A 20,046-nucleotide genomic window follows, 5' to 3' on the forward strand; every position below is an offset into this window, starting at 1 on the left:
AAATTGTCCAAAAATGTTTGTCTTAATTATAACCAAAGTCAAATTTCACTGCTTACTTCGTACAAAACAATGACACTTTTCACCAGCTGGTACACAATTTAAAGGTTCAATAATAACAAAAGCAACAAGAAGAGCAGACCAACACACAGTTGCAATTGTGGCAGCACTGCTTGTGGTTTTTGATAGCAATAACGCTGTCAGCCTGACATGCACGTGCCGTAGGCAAAGGATCGAGGTGCTGCAGTTACACTTACGAATCCTTTTATTCGTCGCTGCTGCGCTGCTCTCTTATTTGCTAAGCAATTGCCATCAAGAAATGGTTTAATTTTCAATTTTTTAAAAAGCACTCTCTGCGGTTACATGTCCAGTTGGCTTGGTCGCTGCCACTTGTTATTGTAGCAAAACATATTTTGACAGTTGTGTGGCAGCCGTACACATGTGTGGCAAGCCAACGAAATGAATTGCGAATTTTATTATGGAACAGTGTAATTGAAAATGTTGCATTTGATGTTGATGTTACACCATTGCGGTTGGGCCTTTGGTTGAAGTGGACAGCTGTCGCATGAAGGAGTAAAGAGGAATGAATACATTGCAAGAGAAGACAATTGTATGATTTAGACATAAACGGTAAATTAGTTTTGTTTCATTTTCTATTTATGAAATTGGAAAAACTAACTAGTTAAGGTCAAGGTAAGAGGCACTTCAATTCACTTCAATTTTCTTTTGTACAGGTGGAACATAGGTGAAGACAGCAGTAGTGCGACTTAAAAATAACTAATTAGTAGATTCTTGGGCCAGAACTTGTTTGCTAAGTGTACGTCCGAAGAAACTGAACAGATACTTTTTACAAAGAAGTCCAAATTATCCAATTTCACTAAACCTACACTCAAGGGTAAATAATTGGATATCTTACATACTTAGAATGATATATCTGTTAGAGTTATTGTGGCTACTAAACTTAAACTGAATATTTGTGCAGAAAGGCCTAGTTGTTGCATGGCCCGTAAAAGAAATGATTTCAGCATTTAGTGACTGCGCTTACTTTACACCTTAACGTTAACGAATGCAAATTCTCCTTCACTTTAGCATCTCATACACACGAAACACGCATTTAGAAAAAGCAAAGAAGGTATTAAAAACTAAACACCGATGCGTTAGATCGCAAGCGGTCGCCACGTCGTATACGCAACCTAGCGTACCCGTCACATGCACATCAAGAGCAATTAAACGATGAAAGTCTGAAGACACAATCCGCTGAAGGATATGTAGAATAGAAAAGCATATAGCGGATTTGGTGTCTTCTCTGGAGATAAAAAGTATGTAATATTTAGTAAAGCAAGACTCAGAGAAAATTCGTGGTTTCGTTAAACTGAGAATTCAAATTAGAATTGAAAATCTTAAGAGCAAAGCGCTAAAACAACAACCAAAAAGTAACAGTGGTGGCTAACTTGAATGACTTTTAATCACAACGCGGCAAATTCTTCACATACAGTCAGTTTTACAACCAGCTCAATGTGCCACTAGTATGTAGATGAAAATATCGACAATCTGCTCGCACCTGCTGCACTTTCATCCATATTAACATACATACATATGTATGTATACGCAAATTGGTGTTACTGCGATATATTGCTGTATTTTAGCAGTCGCAGCAAAGCTAAAGATGAATTTTATATGTATGTATGTGTGTCAGTTAGAGACGGCATTGGAAAGGGAAATATCGCTGGTACGGAAAGCTTTGTAAACTCGCAGTGTTTGCTGCTGTGCATATTAATGAAATGATCAAACACATGCCCGCACAATTCCTCAGTATTTTACCTTGTACACATTGTGATTGCACATATGTATGCATGTATGTGCATAGTTATGCATATGTATATATTTAACTATAAGATGTGGTTTTTGATGACTAGAAATGAAGCCGCGAGAAAGTGCAATGCTGTAATGAACTTGTACATCGCCCATTACGCATGTGTTAGTGCTCTCGTAAAATTAAGTAACACGTTGAGAGCTTATACTTAATGTCTTCTGCATATCTGCATTTTCCCCAAAAATGAGTGTCTGTTATTGAAATTCAACTCTGACTTAACTTAAGTGGGTTGAAAATTAAAACTTAGATAATCGGCGGCAGTTAAGTCACAGATGGGTTTAAATAACAGAAATTACTTTTTTCTAAAATTTCTGATAGAGGTTTTTGAATATAAGCCACCGAAACGTGGATACGAGGGCAGGTTGTGAATTGAATTTTTGAATATATTTTTATGCCATTTTTGGCAAAAAAGGGTTTAATTTTTCAGCATAGTCTCTTATCTAGTTTCCTTTTTCATGAGCTCTTCTTTCGACCCATTGGAACCATTTGTTCGGGTTTTAAACAGAAAATAGTTGGATTGGGGTAAATCGCAACACTTTTCTGGTTAGGATATGGGTTATGGTCGAAATTAACTTATTTGATTTTCCTGAAAATTCCCGAGGTTGGCTTGGTGTTTCCATCGCAGTCGGGCCAGCCCTTTTCCTCTGCTACCACCGGCGGGTTCCGAGTTTGCTACTTTCAGAGCTGGAGTGTCGATGGCCACTCGAATGACTTGAGAAGCCAGCGCAGGTGCTGTATTTTAACTCGCTGCACTATGTGTATAAAACTAAAAACTTAAATTTTTACACACTTCATTGATTTGACGCGTCATCATCATATCTACTTAAAAATTCAATTATGCGCCAAATGAGTTTAAAATTTAAAACCAACATTAAAATGGTTTAATTATTTCGCACAATAAAAATTATATGAATATCACATATGTATGTATGTACGTCCATGCTTAAAACAATTCATTTTATAATGGGAGCGATAACAATACTAGCAAAGCTTGACAAGTTAAGGCCTAACTTTTTCAGCAATTTGGGGCGCCTGCTTAAACCAACTAAAACTAAGCAGTGAAATAAAGCTCATTACTTAAGATACGGCGAAGATACTTCTCTGTAGCATTAAAATGTGTTGCCATTCAAAGGCGTAATTCCGGCCCTGCCAGACCTCCAAGGCAATGGGACTTTAGACCTGTCGACTGAAAGATATACCGGCGGTCCACAAACAACAGAGCAAGCCCAAGTACACGAGAGGCTATTTGACTTTTTCAATGCCAAACGATTATTCAAGCATTTTCTGAAAAAGGGAAAGGTAGGTCATGTCCCACGTCAAATTTTAACCAAAAAGCTATCAGATTTCCAGCCGATATGCAGCAGTTTAAAATATACATTGGGTCACCTGTCAGATTGCTTACGGCGGGAGCAACAACCGCAAACTTAAATCAGTATTTAATATGCCGCAAAAATAAAAGAATAAAATAATTAAAACAAAAACAAATTCATTGAGTTAAAAGTGCATATGTGTTTATGAATATATGTATGTTTTTTATACATATATGTATATATATATTTACATATATAAGCAGTTAATGAGCAGTTGCCTGCAAGTTATGCGGGCAATGAAAACAAAAATATGAAATCATGAAAACACTGCAGTCAGATAAACTGCATTCACATCAATTACAAAAGTCGAGAAATTATTTTGCAATACCTTTATATATACAAACATACTTATGCACAAACAAATAGACATGTGAAGGCTATGTATTAAATGTATTTGTATTAAGGTGGTCCAAAAATAAGCAGGGAAATCGACTTTTTGGAATTTTTTTGCTACCACCATCCAGAATTATAGAAAATGAAAAATGAGGTTGCTCGAATTTTTTTATTTTTTTGAAATCGGTTAATATTTAACCATGCCGCCGGGGATTTAAATATTTATTTATTTATTAATTAATTAATTTATTTATTGATTTATTGATTTATTTATTTATTTATTTATTTAAATATTTATTTATTTAACCGAAAATAGTTTTAAAAATAAGAAACGATTATTTTTAAAGTAGATAAACTTCATTTTGTATTTTATTACAGAAATAAATACAAATTAAATTAAATTAAAATAAACTTAGCACTAACACAAAACCTTAACTAATCATAATCACAATTAAACATATATTTAGAAGAAAATAAGTTCAGAGAGCCAGATTAAAGGAAAGAAGAATATTATTGCAATCACACTCATCGCAGTGACCCAAAATATTTATATATTTCCATATATTTTATATGGCCAGAGTACACTTTTTCGTATAATTTCTATAAAATAGTTAAAAATAAATATTTTTTGATCGAATAAAAAATTTCCCTTCAGAAATCTTCTACGAAAAATAGTTTTCTGCATATGAAATAGTATATGGAAACTTCAAAGGTCACCATGATTAAGTGTTAACCGATTTCAAAATAAAAATACGGGTTTTCTTATTTTCGATAGTCTTTAGTTCTGCAGGGTTGGCTGGAAAAAGATTTGGACCACCCTAATGTAAATACAAACACGTAGGTTAATAATTGTTGTAGGAGAAATAAATATGTTCATTCATATTTTAAAAGGTTAACTACAAATTAACGAAATCACAGGTATTAATTGTCAGTCACCTGGTAATTAATTGCATTGATTGCAATAAGTTAAATTATTCTTCTCATCGAAATTAATGCACACAATGTAAGGCTTCACAAAGGTTCTGAAAAATTACGAACGTTTAGACTCACGAGTAATAAGAAGAAAGGACTTAGTGTATGAAATAAATGTTATTTCAGGCCTCTGGTTTAGTTGCCACAAAAAAATAGAGTCAAATGGCAACTATTATTATATACTTATTTTAAAAAACTATTCAATGACACTGAAATGAAAACTAAAAAAGAACCACTAAACTACTTTGTAACAATTAGAAAATTCCATTAGCAAATCCATGAGCGACCTATCCAATAGGATGATATCCTTCGGACACATCAACCAATGTTTTAACATCTTTAAATCTTGTCGGGACACTGCGGGAGCGAAAGAAACGAGGTCGCCGAAAAACGTAGGAAGGCTCAACGCATGCAGAAGAAGCTATATAATTAAGTCGGTCATAGATAAATAAATTTTTCTTTTAATTCACTGTTAAGCCACTCCTGGAGCTTAGGAATTCGGGAATTTTTATTAGAAAAAATTTGCATTAATGTAGGAAGGAGTAAGTGTTGGAATTATGCACAGCATTCTAAATAGTCACAAAATGAGAATATTCCAGCGGCTATTTAAGCATAGTTTGCATTGCGACAATGAAAATTGTCATTTACCACACAATTATAGTAAATTGGCGACATTAAATGCAACAACATGAGCAGTAACCGCAGTCAAAACAAGAACAACCGCAACGCGCAAAATGCCAACATTGAATATACATACATACATACGTAGGTATGTATAAACGAACAACAAACAAATTTTCCACTCAAATTAGGTTCATTAACTGGCGCCTGCATGACTTTCAATTTTGCATATTTTTCGTAAATAAATACATGTGTAAAATATCGATGTGGTAGTAATGGTCGGCATTCGATGCGAGTATTCGGAATGCAATGATTGTGACTTTGGTCAGTATGGTGCGTGTTGAGAATTATGGGCGCATAAATTGCAAAAACGGGCTTACATACAAGCAGCCGATTTTAAAAATCAAACATTTCTTAAAAAGAGAACTCATAGACCTTTAAAATTATGTATAACGAAATTTTGCGACTTTTCATCGGGTACATTTTTTAAAACCCTAATTTTTTTTAATTTTTTCAACTTTGACCATCGCTGTTTCAGAAATTTCTATAAAAATTGCAAAAACATTTATAGCCTTATTCATAAAAAAATAAAATAGCTTTACGAAAGGTTTATATGTAAATTGAAAAATGTATGAAAACGTAAATTTACAAAGCTTTTCAAACCTATGTATTTTACTTTTTATAAATAAGGCCATTAGTATTTTTTAGTAATTACATATTTTTTTGTTTTTTTTTAATGAAAAAATTCATCTTTTAACAAGGAAATAATTTAAAAAGTAAGAGTTTTTGCGTAAAGATTTGTTACATTAGTGAAAAAAATCGGTGGGTAAATAAAAAAGAAATGAGTGGTACAAAACAAATGCCCCAGAATTTTTTTATGAATAATGAGCTGAAAATAGTGTACATGGCGTATGAGTAACATTCTTTCCTGCTCATTTTTCATACAAAATATCTGTGCGCGTTTTCATTTGGCCACTCATTCCTTTTTTATTTAACCATCAATGTTTTCATTTCTATATTTTATACGCACGTACACACACACAAAAATTTACCTACACAAATGAAGTAAGCTGGTATGTACAATAGGACGATGTTCTTGTTACTCCAAGTCGAGCTACTTTTTCATTTCGATTGTTCACTTTCGTTGGTGAAGTTCATAAATTTTAAATTTCACTAATTAAACACTTTCCATATGTTGCAAATCGCTTCTGACTGCCAGTGCTTTACTCCATATAAATCAGGTCTTTGCCGATATACATATATACATATGAATGTATGTAGCTGTTGCAACATTCCGAAACCCAGCCTCATAACAATCCCCAAAGGCACCCAATCGCAGATTTCGCGTGACCTCCGTGCGAGCGCGACAAGTGTGAACAAATTGACGCTGATAAGGCGTAACGGGCACGTACTAGCAAGTGTGTCTGTCTGTTTATGCATAAATGATTACGAATGTGAATGTATGTATGTATGTATGTACCTATATAACCTGGGGCAACAGGAACGCAGCAGCACAAATGCACATGTGGCATACATGTTTACTCCAGTACATATGTATGTATGTATGTATGTAAGTGCATACATTTGTATGCCGACGGAATTGGTGTGAATTTATTAATGTGTTTCGCACAAAATTTAAGCGATCCTTGTAAATTTTAGCAATTATTGTAATTTTTTTTCGGAGGTATTTCGTTTGTAAATTATGCGTGAACATACTAAAGCTAGCCCAGTTGGAAATTGTAGTCTGTTAAATTCATTTGTTTATACAATTTTTGATCGACGTTCACCAGAAAGTGACAAGAAACGATTCCTTTTTATATGGTTAAATAAGATCAATCAATGATGATGTCAAAAAATAAAAATAAAAACGGTCTCTAGGGTGTGAGTGATCAATAATCTATAACTTTTGAACTGGTTCTTCTTCGCGTTTTTTTTTGTGTTGATATTTAATTAGAAAATTATCTATCGATAGCCATAACAAAAAAAAATTAATATGCCCCAATTTTCAAAAGTTACCCCAAATTTAAAAAATAAAACAATAAAAAAAATATATATATATATATATATTCCCAGTTCTTTTAGATTATAAAAGAACATATTTAATGAAAATTATCGATAAAATTCACCTTTATAATAATTTTGTAAATTTTACCATATAAAATCCTCCAAAAATTGGTTAGATATCATATTCATACGTATTAAAGTTGGAGATAAATTTAACATTTTTCCATTATTTTTTCCCCATTACATATGTTTGACAATACAAAAATATTAGTACATATTTAAATTTCATTTTGAAAAACAATAAAAAGGGGTTTAAAAATATTTATACCAAAAGATCTTCGGGATCTGCCGCAACTTCTTTTTACGTTTTTTTTTACATTGTAGCGAAGTGATGTGATTAGAGAATCGGAAGATATCAACAACATTTTCGTTAAATCAGCATTTTGTTCTCACCTGTTGCACTTTCTAGTGTGAACTAGTTATTAATCCGCACTATTTAATGATTCAATTCTCACTAGGAATCTTTTTTAACTTGCACTGATGGCAATAATAGAAACTCCTTGTCTTGACTAGTATTGGCTACATTTCTTTTGTTATTTACTAATTAATATTTTTTATAAATGTCTAGCTCATTATAAATACAATACCGCGAAACGATGGGTAAAATATAGTAAAATTGCAATTTCAGTTTTTCACTGAGACGTCAGCACTTAAAAATGATTTTAAAAATTCAGAGAAATGTGCTTAAAGAAGAGGTAAGGGTACCAAATTAAAAATGAAATTCTGTAGAATCTAAGCAGATTGTTGCAGAAGGACTGTTAAGTATTGAAAATGTCCTTTTAAATTTTATCCTTGAAATTTCGCAATATTTGTTCTTGAAGAAATTATGTGTTAAGGACTTATATAAACTCGATAACAGCCTCGAATTTCGTCCTTCTAACTTTACCAGTATAAAAAATTACCTATTCCTCCTTGTGAATGCAAAAAAAAATTATTTTTTTTACCCGAGCGCACTTGTGCACAAGGGTATATTAATTTTGTTCACATAACGGTTGTTTGTAACAGCCAAAACGAATCGAGATAGATATAAACAAATGTATACATAAATGCTCAGAATGAATAGAGAAATCGATTAAGCCATGTCTGTCTGTCCGTCCGTCTGTCCGTCTGTCCGTCCGTCCGTGTACACGATAACTCGAGCAAAAATTGAGATATCTTAACGAAATTTGGTATGTAGGTTTCCGTTAATCCAAGGTAGGTTGGTATTGAAAATGGTCGAAATCGGACTGTAACCACGCCCACTTCCCATATAACGGTAATTTCCAGAAATACGAAAACTGCGATATTTTAGTAACTACTAAAGATAATTCACTCAAAATTGATATTTACAATAATTTTCAGACGAAAAATAAGAATATTATAAATTTTTGGAAAATGGGCGTAGCCACGCCCACTTATGGTTACATGTGTATATCTTGGTAACCGCTGCGCCAATTTCTTCCAAACTTGGCACAGTTGTTCGTCTTGGTACACCCTATCAAATGGCCGAAAATTTTTATAATCGGACAATAACCACGCCCACATTCCATATAACGGTAATTTAAAGAAATACAAACTCTTCGATAAATGAGTAAATATTAAAGCTAATTTATTCAAAATTAATGCTTGCAACAACTCTTAACCAGGAAATATGTTTGTGATACAATTTTGGAAAATGGGCGTGGCACCGCCAACATATGATCACATATATTTATATCGGTAACCGTTCTACGAAATTGTACTAAACTCGTTATTTTTATTGTGCTTGCCACATAAAAGCAAAACGTTTTAAATTATTGAAATCGGACTAAAATTACAGCCGCTTTTCATATAACGGTAAATTTCAGAAATGCTTAAAACTGCTATATTTTGAAATTTAAGGACGCTAATTTACTCAAAATTGATACACCCCGGCTTACCATCTAGCGGCAGCTTTCGGAAAGGTGAAAAAACATATATTTAATACTTGCGCCGGGTATTTAATGTTCGGCTCCGCCCGAACTTAGACTTTCTTACTTGTTTTTGATTCAAGTTGTTGAAAAGTAAAGAATATCTAAATCCCGGACTAATCCCGGGATCCTGGGATTGTGATATGACATACCGAAAATCCCGGGATCGAAAAAGCTGAAAAATTAACATCCCTATTGCCTGTATACTGACAAATAGGCAAGGTTTGAGACCACATTTCTCTGGCTGCAAATTAACGCTGGAACTACCTTTCGTCCTGTGAAACCTCCAAAAGGCGCTGAAAAATATTTCCAAATCAATCGCTGAAAAGTATTTTGAGGATTGAAAGAAGCGTTGAAATAATAATCATAATATTTACAAACGAATAGTGGAAGCGTTTAGGTTTTTTGCAGTTGTAATGGATTTCAGCTTTTAGAAAAGTCGAATCAAGGACCTTTTACATAAAGTTAAGCTGCCATGAAATCGATGTTCTATATTAATTTGCTACAGACTCAGAAATATCTTAAAAATTAGAATAAATTCAAGGTGATTTCTGGGTATGCAGTGTGAAACTATTCAGGAATTTCTTTTAGGGATATTGGCAATCATACATCCACATTCATTCACAAATAAAATCACTCATAGTGTGTATGTATGTATATGTACCCACATAATGTATGTATGTATATTTACATGTTTGTTTATTTATTTTTGTTTGCATTGTTCTATAATTGTTACTAATTTAAGCATTGCGTGTATGAATGTGTTCACACGTGTGTATAGTATGTAGTAATTAGCTGCCGCTTCTCATTATTGCTTAATTTTTTAAATGCCGTAACCGTAATTGTTGTTGTTGTTTATATTGTAGTGCCTATTCAAATAATTGCAATGCATACGCAAATTATTTACAAATCGTGTGAAAAGCTTAATTTTTGCAGTGCGTTTTTTTCTCAGTTATTATTAACATTATTACTATTATTGCTTTTGTCATGAATAACTCATTTTAATTATCACAGTCTTGGTTAATAATTTAGCCAACAGAGCTGAACCGTTAAATAAACTGCAATAATTTTAAATTGCTGCTCATGCACGCCATACTATACATACACACATACATATGAACATGTATATACATACATTCATACATATATATATGTAACTATGTATGGATATATAGTATGTATATAAGTTGTTGTGTTTGTTTAATATAAGGTATATCCATGTCACAAAAATAATGATAATGAAAATGATTTTTAACTTATAGTATGAAAGTGCCTATTAGCAAAAACGAGCGATACGCATGGCGTATACGTAACTGATATTTACTCCGATATTTTAATATCACTCTCTAAAACCTTTGGTAAAAAAGAGCGTTAAGGAATATAATAACTTTTATAAAAGTGGGATCTGTCGAAGAACCAGTGTAATACCAATTACCAAACTAATATCCACTTTGACCGCTAATCAGAGCTCTAGAATCGGTCATGGTACGATCGAATCTGATCGGCGCGGATTACATTCAAATTAAGCTGGTTCTTTGGTCACAGCGAATTTCGGAAGTTCTCTCTCCAAACAGGGAGCGTAAAGGAGTGCCTGTGGCAGCATATGAACCGCTCATGGACATATGCACTTATGGTCGGCATAACGGGCGCTGGACGAAAACCTCGACGTGCAAAGTAGCTGGTAGTCAACTGCGGAGGGCAAAGATGGAGCTGCTGTAGCTAGCTAAGCGCCAACTTACGGTTCTGACAGGTGTCCTGACTAGGCACTACCCTTTAGGTATTCACGCCTTACTGCTTGATATCATTCCGAACATCTACTTTGAAAGATATCAACGTGAAATGATCTCAGCGTTTTCATCTTAGCTGTTGTAGTTACTTCCGAAAAATTCAGATTCAAACATGTCCGATAGTATTTCATCAACACTTCCAAAAAAGTTACGAATGATATCGATTTGAGGGAAGTACTTCAGAGATTAGAATTTGAATTGAAATTTAATTAAATAGTTGAGAAATCCCTGGAGAGGCTAAATAGAACTCGAACCTTGAACCAGTGCACTATGCGCAATTTAACGCTATTCTATGTAGAAGGGTTGCCACATGTTTAGAAAGCCAAATTCAACTTGATTATTAAGTGATTAAGAGAATTAGGTAATTAATATATGTACCATACTAATATGGGTGTCACACTAAAGAGATTTTAGATGCTTTAGTTTGAAAATATTTTGAAGATGGTTGCCACCTATTTAAAAGTCGAATGTAATTAAATTATACCCAAATTTTATGAAATAATAAACTATGGGTGCCTAAGGAAATCTTTGATTTGAATATTAGAGTATTTTTGAAGAGGGTTGCCACTAAAATCCAAATTATTTAATAAATTAAATTAATTATTAAAATATGGGTGGCAATCGAAATGCATTTGAAAATGCTTTATTTCTAAACTATATGTAGGAGGGTTGCCACCTATTTAAAAAGTCAAATTGAACTTATTTCAACAGTAAATTGAAATACATACGTATCAGAATATCAGACAAAAGATATTTAAGAAAATTTTAGTTTAAAAAGTCAAGTTTAGTTAAATTTTAAATAAAGATTTCTCATATTTCTAATTATTTTACGCATTTTCAAACCAGAATTTCTCACTTTATGTCGATAAACGAAATTTTGAAAACTGACCTTACCCACGCGGCAGCGCAGTTACAACTAAGTAAAAACCAAAAAACATTTTCACTTGTCTGCAAAGGCACAAGTTTCCCCATTTAAACTCACTCAATTGCCCAGCGCCGGCAAAAGACAAGAATTGAGTAAAAGCTCTGCGCTGGTTAGTCCTCAAACCCACTTCCGGCAATGCTCAAGTGGATCTTGCGCATTTTGCAAGCACTCACTATGCTGCTCAATCACTGGCAGTTGGTATTTCTTAAAAAGTAATAAAACCTTACACGACCACACAAACCTTAAATGAAATGTACTGGTGGCGCGTTTCTCCGTGCAAATTGTTAACCGCACTACTCCCTTGGTGGTCCTGCAAACGACGTAAATTACTCAAATTTTGGGGGTGGCGCCAAATGGCGTATTTACAAAGTCTTGTTGTGCTTATTGTAATAAACTTATTGTTGTTTTTTGTCTACTGTTTGTTATTGGTATAATTCATGTTGTTCTTGTTTTCTTGTAGCACTTGTTTGGCATGATGGGGGGTGCGTTAGCCATTTTTCTTCGGTTTACTTCGTAAGGCGGCCGCCCCCCCCCTGACGTCTTCTTCTTTATGTATTTTCATCGCTGTGGCTTCTATTTAGTTCTACTTCGCATTCTTCTCTCTTCTGCACTTATTACATTATGTATTCACCGCATTTTGAGCTACTACAACGGGATTGGAATAAATTAAGCGTGTGCAGAGTGGCTGCTAGCCGGCTAACGAATATGAGCAACGAACGATTCGTTGTAAATGGCCATTCACATTGTTGCTTAACAAGCATGTATAATACATACATACATACATACAAACTGTATGTTGCACGAGTATGTGCATTGTTAGTTTTAATTTTTTATTTTATTTATTGCGCAGCAAAAGTATTATTTTGTTTCGTATACACATGTATGTATGTATGGTGTACAAAAAATTATGTATAATAAATGAGTTCTTTTTCCTTTTCGCTCTCGCACATTCGTCCTTTGGTCGTCCTTTCGGGGTCATAGACAAGTGCAGTGAACCTCAGATTACCCGTGAAAAATGGCACTTTTCACCGCCAATCCAATCAGCTGACGGCGCCAATATTTACTTTGTGACTTGCCAAGAGCAAATATCCATCCATTGACACCCACCCGCTAAGCGGAGAATATGCCTGGCTGTGGTTGATCTCCTTGTGGGACGATTATAAAGGGAAAGTGACCGACCGATAAGGTTTGGTGAATTGGCAGCTAAAGAAGAAGTGCTCAGCTGTACATTGTGACCTTCAAGGACTTTTTGATATGAAGTGAGAGGAATTTCCGGAGGTTTACGCGTTTTGCCTTTGATTACCAAACTGCAGCCAATCAGCCATTCTTTACGGTCACTTAGTTTAAAACATAACAATATATATAAGTGCATTCATGTATCTATAAGTTTCAAACTGAAAAACTAAATGTAGTTACAGGGAATGAACAACTTAAAATTACTGATCTTGGCACTAAGAAAACTTTAATTAATACTTTTCGAGAGAAGCCAAGTCGATCCGAGTGGAGGCATTCCTCTTTCTATACCATTTACCACTAGTAGGCAGCGTGTTGAAGACTTTAATAATTATTATATATATTATATTATTGCGTAGCCAGGGCTGTATGCCTCTTCGTTGGATATGACTAAACCAATGGAGCCGCTGTATTGTAATTCGCTGCACAATGTCTATATCCCAAATCTCATATATGTATGTATGTAGCTCGTCATTTCATCGTCTGCGGTACTCGCCGTTGTCAACGCTTAAAGGCCCTTAAGTCTTCCGCAGAATCTTTGTCGCGAATACTCCGACAGCCGCCTCATAGGATGTTGTCTTTGTCCAAGCTTCTGCGCTATATGCCAGCACGGACATGATGAGTGATTCATGGAGTTTGGTTTTCTTACGTCGATAGAAGACTTCTCCTCTTCTCGCGTATCTTTTCCAAACCTGAGCATATGGTACATTGCCTTTGGTAGATTTGCCAGGTCTAAATCCACATTGAAAAGGCCCAATCAGATCGTTAATGGTGGGCTCAAGCCTTTCAATAAGATTTGGCAAAGCATGAATTCATCGCTACCCTGTTCAACTAACTTTATCGACCCAACGTATCAAGTATTGCGCTCGATCGCAGCATGGCCGTACGCGGAATATTTGCCCTCTGTAGGTGGCTTTGTGGGGTGCAATGGTGTATAGGTGGCATCTATGTATCCAGATACAGTTGCTCGACAATAAAAAAAAAATTATACTCTTGCGTCCACGTTTCCGCACCCTGGGTAACGTGAACAACCGATGTGCGAGATGCGGTGTCCATTTCGTCTACAAGCGGTTGTCTGTATTATAGCAAGCGGCGCGCTGTATAAACTAGTCTGGATGAGATTTTGCTCGTTTGTAGACGACCCCGGTAAACGTGTTAGACCCCCTTAAAGGCCTGGCGGGTAGATATCCTCTCTTTAGGACAGATGGACAGGGAGGGTAATATGGCAATTTGTGGTGGAAGATAGGCTTCGCCTCCGAGTGCTGACCACAACAAAGCTGAAAAGAAGGGCGATACGATTAAAGCTTACTTCTGTGAACTATTTGACTAGTTATGAGCGTTCTGACATAAAAAGAAGGTATCTTTTGTCGTACATTCGGAAGTCGAATCTCAGGGTGGCTCCGTGGTTTTGAAGGTTATGGAGAGCGGTTGAGCGATGATGCAGGTTGTCCTGCTTCTCAGAAAGAAGTATATTGCGATGCTGGAACAAAGGAAAGGTGTTATTAAGGTGGACATGAACGGAGCAGTGAACTTCATTTCAGAAGGCGAGCCAGAGGATCAATAAACATCAAAGAATATACGCTAGCAGCCTTCCTAGATATCGAAGGCGCCTTTAAGAACATCATGCCTGACGCAATAACGGCAGCGATGACGAGACTGGGCATCAGCTCGTGCTCAGTTGCGCTTGTTAACCAAATGCTGCGGTGCAGGGTGGTTCGGGCGGAGCTGTCGGGGGTTTCGTTGACCAGGTTCGTAGGAAGGGATGATCTTACACGAACAATAAGTGGTAAATTTCCACAGACATTATGTCGCAGGTAAAATAGAAAAAAGTAGAGAGCTATACCAAAAATAACGGTTGCCCTTTACAGTTCTAGAGGAGAAATAGGCCAAAAATGGGGTTTAACCCCGAAACTAGTGCACTGGATATACACCGTCGTGGTGAGACCCATACTCCTCTAGTGGGCTACTGCATTAGTGGGCTTTGATTTGCATTAGTGGTGCTCCCCGCACAACACCTACTGAGGCAATGAATACGGTTTTAAACATCCTACCCATAGGTAGCCCTAAGACTACAGGAGCCGCTATCTAGCTCGATGTGATCACACTACTATTCTTGTCAACCGTCAACTACCGAGCACAACGGACTACTGTGTACCAATGTTCACTTTTACTAAAGGTTATATCAAAGCCATACCTAACAGATAATTATGGAGCGAAGGAGTTCCAGGATGATTTATTTTGGAACAAATTTCCATCATCCCTTGTCAAGCTTGGGTTAACAACCCGGTTTCGGCGTTGTGCCATCCAGTTCCAGGATCTGAAGATGCCATAATATTCTACACGGACGGCTCCAAACTAGAAATCAGAGTAGGAGGAGGGGTATACTCGGAACAATTTGGAATACAACTATCTTCTGTCTACCCGACCACTGTAGTTTCTTTCATCCGAATCAACGAAGCTTACGTGGTCGAAATGGAATATACGGATCTCGAGAGAAATCCTCACTCCCAATCTCCCAATAGAGGTGATATGTCAATGGTCATTGGCCTGCGTGCAGGACATATCCTGATAGAAAGGCATGCAGAACGCCTCGGGGTCAGTCACAATGACTACTGCAGGAGCTGCCACGACGAAGAAGAGCCTGAATCAATCAGGTACTTACTCTGCGATTACCCTGCGATTAGGTATAGGTTTTTTAAATGATCTAAGCGCAACTTCAAAGTTTGGAATACGACAAAACAGCACTGTATGGAACGAATTCCAATCAGCTGATTTTTGGCCAATTAAAGTGAGCCGTTTTGTTTGCGGCAACGTTTTCATTGTGCCGTCTTTTATTATTGTAACAGCATACAAATTCCCCAAAGAGTTTTTGGGGAGTATGCTAGAGTAACAGTCGTTGGTTAGATTAGATATAAATCTGGGTCGTTCCGGTTATAAAGACCCGGCTGTCGTGGAAATACCGTCTCGCCATGTTCTGTACGTCTTGTCACTGAAAGCATCCCTACGACGGGGCCTAAATGTGCTGGCGTCCTCTAAAGCTTTGGTTTCCTCGAAAGCGGTAACGTAACTAACTAAGATGATGGCAATACACACTGGTACGTGATTTAACGGCACCGTAATATTTTTGACGGTGACAGTGACGGTGTAGAACTATTTATCAACTTTTTTGGCAACGTCATGTTTGTAGCGGTGTATTAAAAAATTTGTTTACAATTTTTTTACCAAAATAAAATTATAAAGTGGAAAGTGCATGGACGACCGAAGAGGATGAAGTCCTAATTCACTTTGAGAAAAGCAATGAATGCCTATGCACAGAGCTACGTTATATGGAATTTACATGATTCAACTGTCATAGGCAAAGTTGAACGAAAGTGGGCAGCTGGTTAACTTCATTGAAAGCGATTATGTGAAAGATCATTTACACCAGGCAACTGCTGCATTCAACTATTGCCTATAAATCCCCATTACGTTGATCTAGCTTTACACAAAAGCGGTACCGCTATTAGCATGGGGAATAGCGTTCGATATGGTACGCGCGTAATATTACGGTGCCGCTTTTCGAGGAAACTAAAGCTGCCTTTACATGAGGCGATATTTTGACAGGCAATAATCGCCTGCAAAAGTTGACTTGCTGCCTACTTTGAGGCAAGCGATTTTTGAATCACCATTTACACGAGCGATTTTTCTTGAGCAATGTTGAATCGCCTAGAAAATCGCCTCATGTAAATGCAGCATAAAGCTTAAGCCTGGCAGCCACTACAACCTAACCCGACGTTTACATGAGACAATTTTGCCAATGCAATAGCAATACATTCACACCTTTTCCCTAATACATTCACACCGCTCTCATTGGTTTCGTCACTGTCTTTGCTAGTTTGATAAAGAGAGGCAAGACAAAATGGCAAGAAATCGCAGAATGATGAAAAAGTGGTTTGTGTTTGTATATTTTTGTAAATAATATGAAATTCACGCCAAACGACACTAACTTAAAAAATTTATTGGCCCGTAGTCATAGTCAAAATAAAGTCGACTTTAAAGTTAGTTGCAGCTTTTTGACATAATTTTCAATGGGATATCTGTCAAAAAAGCTGCAACTAACTTTAAAGTCGACTTTATTTTGACTATGACTACGGGCCAATATCTTTATAATTGTCTGGACGCCTACTTTACTTGTCTCAAATAGTCTTATGTAAACGCAGCGTAATTTAACCTAATTCTGCATGGACGTTAAATTTAGACATATAAAAAGTATTTTTAAGATAGTTAAAAATTAAAATTAGCTGTATTAAGGTACGACCCCATACATACGTATAAAGGAGAAAAATGTACAATTACGAATTGAGAACCATTGATTTATGAAGGTGCCTAATTTCACTATAAATTAAACTGGCAAACTATTGCAAACACGGTTAAAAAACTTCAGAAATCTGGCAGCACTTATTACAGCACAATTGCTTTTGGTAATCAAGTGGTTGCTGTCATTTTGCAAACGTCATGCGAAGCAACCCTACTGCGTTTCATTTCTGCTACTGAAAAAAAAACATTGTAAACACAAAAAGTGCAATTGTTTACAAAGATTTATTATTCTTCAAAAATATTGAAAAACATCAAATATAATTGCAAATTGAATTGAAGAAAAATTTTTAATGCACAGATGTTGAAAAGCTAGCGTTAAAGGCAGTATTCAACAAAGTGAAGAAGGATGTAAATAAGGGTGAATCTCAAAATTATGCAAGTTGCAAAAAGGACTGTACCACCACTTATGACTGCAAGTTCATTCTATTAGGAATCAACACCATTGCAAAATAGCAAACATTTTTTCATTTGATTGAAAATCAAAATGGATGATAATAATGGTTTGTTTACTACTGAAAAATTAGCGCGCGTAAGTTCCTGTAATTAAACCAATGAAAATGTATTTATATTTACAGTTGTATTGAAAGAAAAACCGACAGAACCGACGGAGTCCCAGATCAACAATAAATTTCATCAAAATGCATCTGCCAAACATTCCGGCCCCTTCTATATCTCCCCCTTACTATTTGACAACAAACGTCTGCGAAGGAAACGCCTACGATGGGCCAAAGCTTTGCTGGTTGCGGCAGGCTTCAAACTGAAACAGAAAAAGACTGAACGAAGTAAACGTGATTTATCCGCTTTACGGCCCGATGTTACAATTGATTTATTGTCGGATGACGAACAAAAGTCTTACAATTCTAATACAGATCAAACGAAAAATGTTTTAATTGAAAAGTCAACATCAAAAGCAATGTCCAATGGGCCACCCCCACTCGTACCCTTATCAAACAAGTCACCGTCATCTAATCAACTTTTATCGCTGGTTTATCCCAACCAGAGCATAGAAATTTCAAAAGTGCCGAATATAACACTTATTCCTGTACAGAATTTAACAAACGCAGCAGCACCACCTATCGCTTCGGTAGCGCCAATGCCACGTCGCGTAAAACGCAAACGTAAATCACAACTACCGAAACGCCATGAACAACCCACTATCGTAAATAATGAAAGTATAGTGTTGAGTGATGATAGTGACATTGAAGTAAGCTCAGCGTTGACGGCAGCAAAAACAAAAAAACATGCCATCAACGCCTTGGATTCGCCAGTGTCAACAACAGCAACTGGAACCTTGCCTTCAGCAACATTGGCGCACATGTCGCCACAATCTCAATCACCACCCACGCCCTCGAAACCCACCAAATATCCTACACTTTTAACGCCTTACAGTGGACAAGTCGATGAAGAAGTGACCGTTTCGATTGTACCTCGCTCCTCATCTGCGGGCGCATGTCCCAAGGCGGAAGCCAACGAATTATTTCCTATGCTGCCCGATGAAACCACTGTACATACAGTAATCGCGAATCGTACGTATGAACTATCACTCACAAAATTGCGAGAAGGCCTTGCCTCATGTGGTATACCAGAATTTGCTAATGGGCAGCAAAAAGTGACGACAACGCGGCGCAAGGGTCAAATAGTAGATACGCCACCAATGGTTTCGCCTACACCGGCGCCGATTTCACTGAAATTATCCAGTGATTTAAGCATTTCATTGATCTCAGATGACGATGATGACATCCTCGAACAACAGCAGCAACAACGTCTAGCTGCAGAGAGCTTATTACAAAAACAGCCACAACTTATGGTGCAACACTTGCAACTACCAGCGGGGGGAATTTTGCCTTCGGGTGCTAATGTGGCGTTGGTTGGTCCGCCCAGGATGGCTCCGCGCCGCCGAAAACTCTGTTGAATAGTGCTCTACAGTCGGGTACAAAGCGAGTAAAGCTAAAATGTGTATAATGTATTTTCAAAAGTGCATAGCTGCAATGAAAAAAACAACTAGACAAGCTAGTTTCTTATCACCTCATTGCTTTTACATACGTACTATATTCCCTAAACATTTTACACGTCAAAGGCTTTAATGAATCATTGCACCGCAACCTAATCGTATACTTTCCAGAGTCTAGAATTAGTAGCGTTGAATTAATTTTGGAATTATAAAAATTTCTGAATGAAAAAACATTAAGTTAATTGAATACTTTTAGGTTACAATTATCGAACTACCTTTTATTTATATACTATTTGAAGCCAGTATAAATCTACTATTTTAAGTATAAATTTGACAGCCTTGTGCTAGGACGTTTTTAAACTCGTAAAGTTCGATTACTGAACATACGTCGTAAACACATAGTATTTGTATTTTTTTTTTTTAAGCACATAATTGGAACTCTGCATATATCAATGAAATTTTTTTTACTCTACTCACGCTTCGAAAATCTTAAAAAAAATATGCATAGAAGAAATAACGTACAAAGTATTTAGACGTTTTTGTAAAGTGATACAGAAAGCTTACATAAATGCTTATTTACGGGCATACATATATTTAAGTCAAACTTATGTACATACACACATATATAATGAATAA

The 20,046-nt window shown here is 36.2% G+C and overlaps 1 protein-coding gene across 1 annotated transcript; it reads left to right on the plus strand.

The window, feature by feature from the left end:
- The first annotated feature begins 17,752 nt into the window (after positions 1-17,752).
- Positions 17,753-20,012, plus strand: LOC118733371 (protein a6-like). Its single transcript, XM_036462736.1, has 2 exons — positions 17,753-17,959; positions 18,035-20,012. The coding sequence occupies exons 1-2, from the start codon at positions 17,944-17,946 to the stop codon at positions 19,369-19,371; spliced, it is 1,353 nt and encodes a 450-aa protein (XP_036318629.1). The 5' UTR covers positions 17,753-17,943; the 3' UTR covers positions 19,372-20,012.
- Positions 20,013-20,046: the final 34 nt, after the last annotated feature.

Source organism: Rhagoletis pomonella, unplaced genomic scaffold (assembly GCF_013731165.1).
Source record: "Rhagoletis pomonella isolate Grant_MI unplaced genomic scaffold, Rhpom_1.0 Rhpom_scaffold_00002, whole genome shotgun sequence".
NCBI lineage: Eukaryota > Metazoa > Arthropoda > Insecta > Diptera > Tephritidae > Rhagoletis > Rhagoletis pomonella.